At 36.2% G+C, this 7,695-nt stretch overlaps 1 protein-coding gene across 7 annotated transcripts in view; it reads right to left on the bottom strand.

Moving 5' to 3' along the window:
- Positions 1–5,323: 5,323 nt before the first annotated feature.
- ADD3 (adducin 3) overlaps positions 5,324–7,695 on the bottom strand; it is a 125,060-nt gene continuing 122,688 nt past the window's right edge. For all 7 annotated transcript variants that reach the window (XM_032314080.1, XM_032314078.1, XM_032314076.1 and 4 more), the window contains one exon: positions 5,324–7,563. In XM_032314080.1, the coding sequence (XP_032169971.1) occupies positions 7,271–7,563 (293 nt within the window). In that variant the 3' untranslated portion in view covers positions 5,324–7,270. The remainder of the gene's footprint in view (positions 7,564–7,695) is intronic.

Below are 7,695 nucleotides of genomic sequence, written 5' to 3'. Positions count from 1 at the left end.
TGGCCTCCAGGACTAGTCCTGATGAGGCAGGAGGAATGAAGGCGGCTCTGGGGACTCACTCAACATCAAGCCACGCCTGTCTCTAGGCCAGTCATGACCTTGTGTCCTGGCTCCAGGATGCCTTGCTTCTGGAATTCTAAGTGGTATCATGTACCTCAAGTCTGATAACACGATCCCCATCTGTCATTCTTCTTATATCTGAGTTCCTGTCCTGAGGAACTATCCCCAGGCCCCTTAAGCCTCAGGTCCTGCCCTGATCTTGCCATTGCCCCACAGGAAGCAGAGGAAGCGCTGCACTTGAAGCCTGTGGCTGGGGCGCCTACACAGGCCAGGAGGCTCGCTGGCCCTGCTTCCCTGTCCGGATACCTGACTGGGACATACACTTCCCCAATGGAGACCACTTTACCAGATTGTGCTTTTGGTTGATTGCCATCTCCTCCAGATTCCATGTTTCACCTGCTGGGCTAGACTTCCTACTAGCTGCTTCAGACCAAGCTGCTCTCCCCACGCCTGACTTTGCTCAGTGAGTGGGTAGAATTCCAGAGCTTGCCCCACCCAGTTCGCCCTGTTCCTCTGCAGTTAATTGAGCCATGCTCAACTTGACTTTAGCAAGGATATGTGCATGTGCTCTTGCTCAATATTAACCTAAAGGTCAAAATGAAGACATGAGACCATCCTTACACAAAATCATTTCACATACATGGTTTGAAGACAGAAAACTATTTAAAAGATATTTTTGAAATCTAAAGTCTCGATTACACACAACGTATTTTCAAAGACTTAACAAACACAAACCTTGGGTGCACCGGTAGCTAGTATCCACAGAACATTTTTGGTTGTCTGCATAGTCTCAGATTACCTTTCTTTAAGTTGAAATAATTGAAGCCAATATTTCCAAAATAGAAATCAGGTACAAAGTAATCTTAAACCTTAACTTGTGAGCCCAGTAAACACCCATGAAGAGTATGTCTGTGCCTGCCAACAATTTGGCCATTATCTATTTCTCCTAAAACTTAGCAGATTCCCCTACTCTGAAGTCAAAGTCTACCAAGCCAGCCACCATTGAAATCCAGCCCCTAGAGCATTACTCAACAGGAAAGGGTGAGTTCTAGAATGCAACGACTTCCTCCCCAGCTCCTGCTCGCTGAAAATCTTCAGAAGATATTGCTTTTGGAAAAACCAATTAGAAAATGCTCTTACGTTAAGGACAAACACTAGACTGGCAAATCATTGAAGAGGGTCTAGCAGCACTGCAGCTCTAGGTCTGCACTGGGCCACTCACTGCCAACATTTTCTTTTAAACCCAGAAGAGTTCCAGCGGGAAATCCACAAGGCTCTCCATCCCTTAATTCCTCCATTTTATTATCATTTTATAAACACACCACTTTCCTCATTTTCAACCCATCTGTGAATATTACTGCTATGGGAGATAAAAGTTTTTCTTGAAAAATCTCAAGTCTAAATATCAACCTTAGAGGACGCGGTTTGGTCCAAGTAGTCCAATTAAATAGTACTCCAGACTGTTCTTTCCATAGGGCTCATACATTTACTGGCCTCCTCCCCGCCATTTACTGGCTTTTTGAGGGGCAGTCTACTGCAAGTAGACAATGAGGACAAAGTTGTGTCTACAAGACACAAGACTGTGGACAAGATTCTGTCCTGTGTATTTTGTCATTTTTAAAAGCACAGCTAAAAAGTTTTGGAATAATTTCTTAGAAACTTAATCAGTGCACATCCACATTAGATTAGTAATACTACTTTGCTTCCTCTTTTGCCTTTTACCAAATTAGATTAATAAAATCAGTGTTAATTGATTTTAAGGTATGGACAAGAAACTAGTATTTTGTCTAGTGAGGGGAGTTAGCTGGGACTGAAAATAAGGTACATATATTTTTTTCAACTATTGTAAACAAGGTCAAAGCTGGCCCCAGGAATGGCAAAACCTAAAGTTGTTTGTGTAGGTATAAAATGAAAGGTAGCTTAATCAGTAACATTCACCACTGCTTTGATATCAAGACTTGCCCAAGTAGAAATTATATAGGCCTTAGAAACAATTATGGACTGGTTATATACCCATCTATCTTTCTGCTAGATTAAAACACAGAACCTTTTGGCCACGGAATAAATATCATAAAGTACCAATTTGTCATTTAAGGTATAAATGACATTTAAAATATTACAGTTGCAGCAATAAAATCTGCATCTTGATTAATTTGAGAGAATACCAAAATTCTCTGCAGACTTGACACTTTAGGAAAAACAATACTGATTACATAATATACAGGCTCAGTCCTGCAATAGATTCTCTTAACGATTTCTGTAACAACATATTAGCATTATTTTGCCGGAAACTTTAGAAAACTGTATGGTTATTCCTTGGTTACAACCCGATGAGCTTCCAGGGGAGACTATAGCACAGCGGAGAAGGAGATGCAGACCTGAAGCCCTTTGCTTACCTCCTGGCTTTGCTGCCTCCACGCTGCATAGGTTAGGCAAGCACGGCTTCTCTGAAGGACTGATCCTTCTAAAGTCAGAACAAGAAAACAAGGCTGAAGGAATAAATGAAGTAATTTGGTATCCTTAAACTTCCCTCAATCTTAAAGTACATCTAGCAATGCAGAATAAAGTCCTAACTGGAAGCTCAAAGATATTTTGGAGAAAAGTTCTCACGATTAATTAAAACTAAATTTAGACCCAGGATTGCCCTCTAATGGTCATCTCTTAGAAATGAAATCCCTTTGAAAACTACTGAATTTGCAAGTTATTTTTTCTATCAAATTTCCCCAAAAGGCTTATCCTTGTTCTTATCTCCAGTATGTATACTAGACTCTTCTCCAAGAAAGATCTCCAAATATATTTATTTAAATGAATTTATTTAAATAAAGTTGTAAGTAAATAGAAGTATACTTCTGATGTTTAAAAATACTTGTAGAGCTAAGGACACCTGGCTGGCTCAGTGGGTAGAGCACAAGACTATTGATCTCGGGGTTGGAAGTTCAAGCCCCACATTGGGCCTAGAGCAGACTTAAAAAATAAATAAAATTAAAAAAAAATGTCAAGATTTAAGAAAAACCTTCTCTAACTGAACAGTCTTTTCGTGTTTTTAAAATACCACTTTCCTTGGAATGTCTCTCCTTGTCCCCAACACTGAAAATCAGAAAGGAAAAATAAAGAAAAGATAAACGGCTTTTACCCAAGTCTTTTCTGTATCTTAAGCAAAGGTAGAGAGCAATACCTTGTCCTCTAGGTGTCACGGTGAAGGGTCAAGGGCCGCTCTGTATATTAAAGGATAATATCACCACAGGCCACTCCCACTTTGTAGGTATTCATCAATTTCTTCCTTCTTGGGGTGACTTATTTAGAAGAAGAAAAGTCTTCCAAATTAAAAGTTAATGTTTTATCCTAAATCTATATCCCATCTTATATCACAACATGAATTCAGCATGGTTGGATTTATAATCTAAGAAAACTGCCTTAAAAAAAAACCTCACTGGACCCACGCTGGGTCTGGCACACAGGTGTCACTAGTAATTTTAGAATCTGAATTTTGATGGGTGAAATGCTAGTACCCCTTATTCATTTTCTGTAAGCCTTAGTCTCATTATCTACAAAATGGGGGATAATATCACCTATTTTGTTGGGATGTTGGGAAGGCCAAATGAGGTAATACATGAAAAGCCCTTGGGATAATTTTTGATTAACAAAAGGCATTAAAAAGCAAGAGGTTATCAATTAATCTCTCCAGCCAAAACATGCCAATTTTTGAAGAAGGCATTTCATTGCCACTCACAGGAACAAGGAGTCATTTTCTACCACGGTTTCCTCTTGAGACCTCACTTCAGATACTGTTTCAATGTGTTTTCCACCATAAGCATTGGAGTCCTTCCTGTGGTATCTGGATTGGTGAAATGAACTTGCTAAGACAACAAAGCTGAGAACAATCTAGTGAAGAGAATGATAAGCACCAAAGGAAATGTCTTCTAAGTTCTGGATTATTTCCCAACCAACATGGTGCCTATCAACTAACAGAGGGAAGAAGATACGGGGCAAGGATTTAAGCCACGTAGTGGATTGTTAGGTCTATTACACCCTCTAGTGGCCAAAAAGAAGATTGTTCTTTAAAAAATCTTCGCTTGATCAAGATAGAAATTTGGATGAGTATACATATCACCCTTGAGTTAAAAAAATAACCAGCTTGCCTTTATGTTTTTTGCCCATGTTAAAAAAAAAAAAAAGAAAGAAAGAAAAAAGAAAAACCCTAAAAGCTAATGTTAAGAGAAACCAATGCTGTCACAACTGGAACCATTTGGTTCTTTTTCTTCTCTGCTAAATGAAAATACTAAACACTAGAAGAAAAGGCACAGGCAGCACACCTTTCAATGCCATATTGACTCTCAAATGTAACTAAAGTTAATGGTCTTTGTTGCGTTATGGAAGGGAATTCTGAAATGAGTATCCTTCTAAAGCAGGAATTTTTCACCACAGGGTTATTTACAAGGCAGGGTAATAATTAAATATGCCCAAGACTATGAATCTATTCTTCTCTGCCTAAACCCTTCATTTTTATAATGGGTAATTATAGTAAAAACTTCAATTAACCAGAACCCTCAATTAACATGATTTCCCCTCCTGCACTCTATTTTTAGGACAAAGTGAAGAAGGAAATCACAAGAAGTCATTCCTATGAAGGACTGAGTTTGAAAATCTTCTAGAATAAATTATGCTAAGGAGAAAAAACCCAGAATAAAATTACATTCACACCATGATAAGCAATATATATGAGATGTATCTATAAATCATCAAGAGTTGGAAGGGAATAGATTTATTTTAATGTTAAGATGCTGGAATTGTAACCTAATTTCTATTCTTTTAATTATCATAGTTACATTTTAAAAAATCAAAGACAAGAGTAATGTATATAATAAAATCAGCATATATTCTGCAACATTTTCTATTCTACATGCATAGATCTGAATAGTAGAAGTGAGACTGAGATTCAGAGTCTTAAGTCCTTCCAAGATCATGAGATCCCAGAGATATAGTTAAGGTCACATTCGCTATTCAAGGCAAAAAAACAAGTCCCTTGGGGGAACACTTCATCTAATATGAGCTGAAACAATAACTTTTTTTAATACAGTGAATTTTCAACTAATTTGAAAATAAATTTACTAGGAAATTACTTACTCAGAAGCCAACAGTCCTACTTAAAATCTCACTGCACTTAAAAAAAAACGAAACAAAACAACAAAACCCCCATATTCCACAAAGCAATTCAGGCTAAGCAACCACCCTTGAAACCTGAAAGTTCATGATACCAAATCCATCTATTTAAAATACTGTTTATTTGTGATTTAACATTAATTAGCATTACATCTAAGAGCAATATCAGATAACATTTATACATTTTCCACAGGACACAGAGGTTCATTGGCTCATTCTTTATGCCAAAGCAAGTAAATAGAGGCATTAGCAAAAGGTGCAAATAGTTCACTGTTGCGTTTAAAAAATATTTATGCACATTGCATTCATTTAAGATATATATATATTTAAAAAGTTATGGAAAAGCATAGTTCACAGGTTACTGTTTCTACAAACGTTGTAATACAACATAAATGATGTAGAACATAAAAAATTCTCAAATACAGAATTAAGCAACTGAAAGTTTCCACTAAGAGATTAAAATACTGATTCCAGTAGTTAGTGAGATCTAGAATGAAATTTCCAGGCTCTGTTTCAACTTTGCATCATCATACACATACAGTCAAACAGAACCAGCCCCAGAACACACTGTAATCAATGTGATTTTTTTTACATCCCAACTCACCCTCCAGAAACACTTCAGATTATTTTTACCCAGACCATTTCAGATCATTGATTTTACAATGATTTGTGACATCACTTGGGTGATGGGGGGGGGACGACTATATTAAGCCTAGTTTAAATTTGTATTTACATTAGAATGGAAGTTAACTGAAGTAAGGTAAGAAAATTTTGTCAAAATCAACAAGTGGTAGGTTTTCTCACTGGGGGATCAGACCCACTGATTTCTTCTAGTACTGCCTTCTAAAGATAGAGAAATTAAAAGGAACTGACCCTTTTAAAACTCAAATATCAACCAAGAAATATGATTTTGGCAAAGCAGAATTTTAACAATTTGGGACATGTTTCAAATAGACTATGCTTTAAATCCTATCGTGACTGAATCTTTATCAAACTAGAATTCTTTGCATGACACCACTTTTGTTCCCTTCCTTTTTCACTTTCTCTCTTCCTTTTCATTTGGTTACCGTAGGAGAGCTTCTTCATTTGTTAGCAATACTCAGAGAAAAATATATGATAAGGTTCAAATATGAATCTAGTTATACCTTGAAATGTTCTAATCCCCTTTTGATACCAAGTCCCTGGATTCTTGAATTATATTTAAGTATACTTAGTACCAAGCAGCCTCAAATGTGCTCTACTGTTATATGATTGGCTAATATGCTTATGACGCTTTTATATTGAATGGTATACAAACATCTCAACATACAAAAATCATTTTTGCCAGAGTTAAACTAAATAACCCATGTTACGTGTACAAAATCCCCTTTGTTGAAAAATAAGGGGCTTTCTAAACTAATAAAAAAGGAAGTTTTCAAAAATTATAGTTTACTAAAATGATTTATTTTTTTTGGCAAAGAAGGTTACTTCAGGTGAGGAAATTTTATACTATGAATAAAATTCCAAATGAATATTTTCTTAAACTTTTCTTTAAAAAAATTATGTGCCAGTGTATACTAATGCTATAGATTCTTAGAAGCTTTTAAAGTGTTCTGTTAATGCCCACTGAAACAATGGGAACCCAAAAGGTACAGTCAATAATCGTGGTAAAAAATTATATTCTGATTACACAGTGAAGTAGGTGTTGAGAAATAAAAATTCTCTCTCTTGTTCACTGGTAATTTGTTTCCAACAGATATTATGCAGAAGGCCTGAAGTAATTCAGACAGATATCTGTTTGTGATGAATTATAGTAATACTTCATGAGGGCAGAGCTAACTAAAACTAGCAAGTGTTTAAAAATTCAAAACCTTTTTTGGACATATAAAATGAGATGAATTTGAAATTGTTTTCATAATGTTTTTCTTTTAGTAAAATCTCTTTCCAGTTCTTAAGTCCAGTTTGCTACATACCCCCAATCTTATCTACCACTGCATATTAATGATCAACTTAAATGTGGTATTTAAATGTGCAATGTCACATTGTAATAACAGTTATAAAAAGACTTTAGTTAGGCTTCAACTTTCTCCTTTTTTTTGTTCTTTTTCAGAAAAGAAGGAGTACGGAATTTCTTCTTTTTCTTGGATGGTGATTTGGAAGGTGAGCCTTCAGGTGACAGGACTTCTTCAATTTTTTCTGGAGACTTAATGGTAATCTCGATGTTCTCTATGGTCGTGCTTGTAGTTAACCTACTCACTCGCTTCGCAAGCTCATCTTCAACATCATGCATATCATCCTTGCCATTCACTACCATGACAGGCACTTCCATGGAGATGAAGCTCTTGGAAAATAGCTCATGGTTTTCTACAAAAGGGGAGGGGGTGGGGGGTTTTTTTTGGGTTATTTTATATAGTTAACAACTTTGTTTTATTTTATAAAACTGAAATGTTTTAGCAATGTACTAAGGTATTACTTTAAATTCAATAAAGATAAATC

Source organism: Mustela erminea, chromosome 14 (genome assembly GCF_009829155.1).
Source record: "Mustela erminea isolate mMusErm1 chromosome 14, mMusErm1.Pri, whole genome shotgun sequence".
In the NCBI taxonomy this organism is placed as follows: Eukaryota; Metazoa; Chordata; class Mammalia; order Carnivora; family Mustelidae; genus Mustela; species Mustela erminea.
The sequence above is the reverse complement of the archived record's forward strand: the minus strand, read 5'-3'. Positions and strand labels throughout refer to the sequence as shown.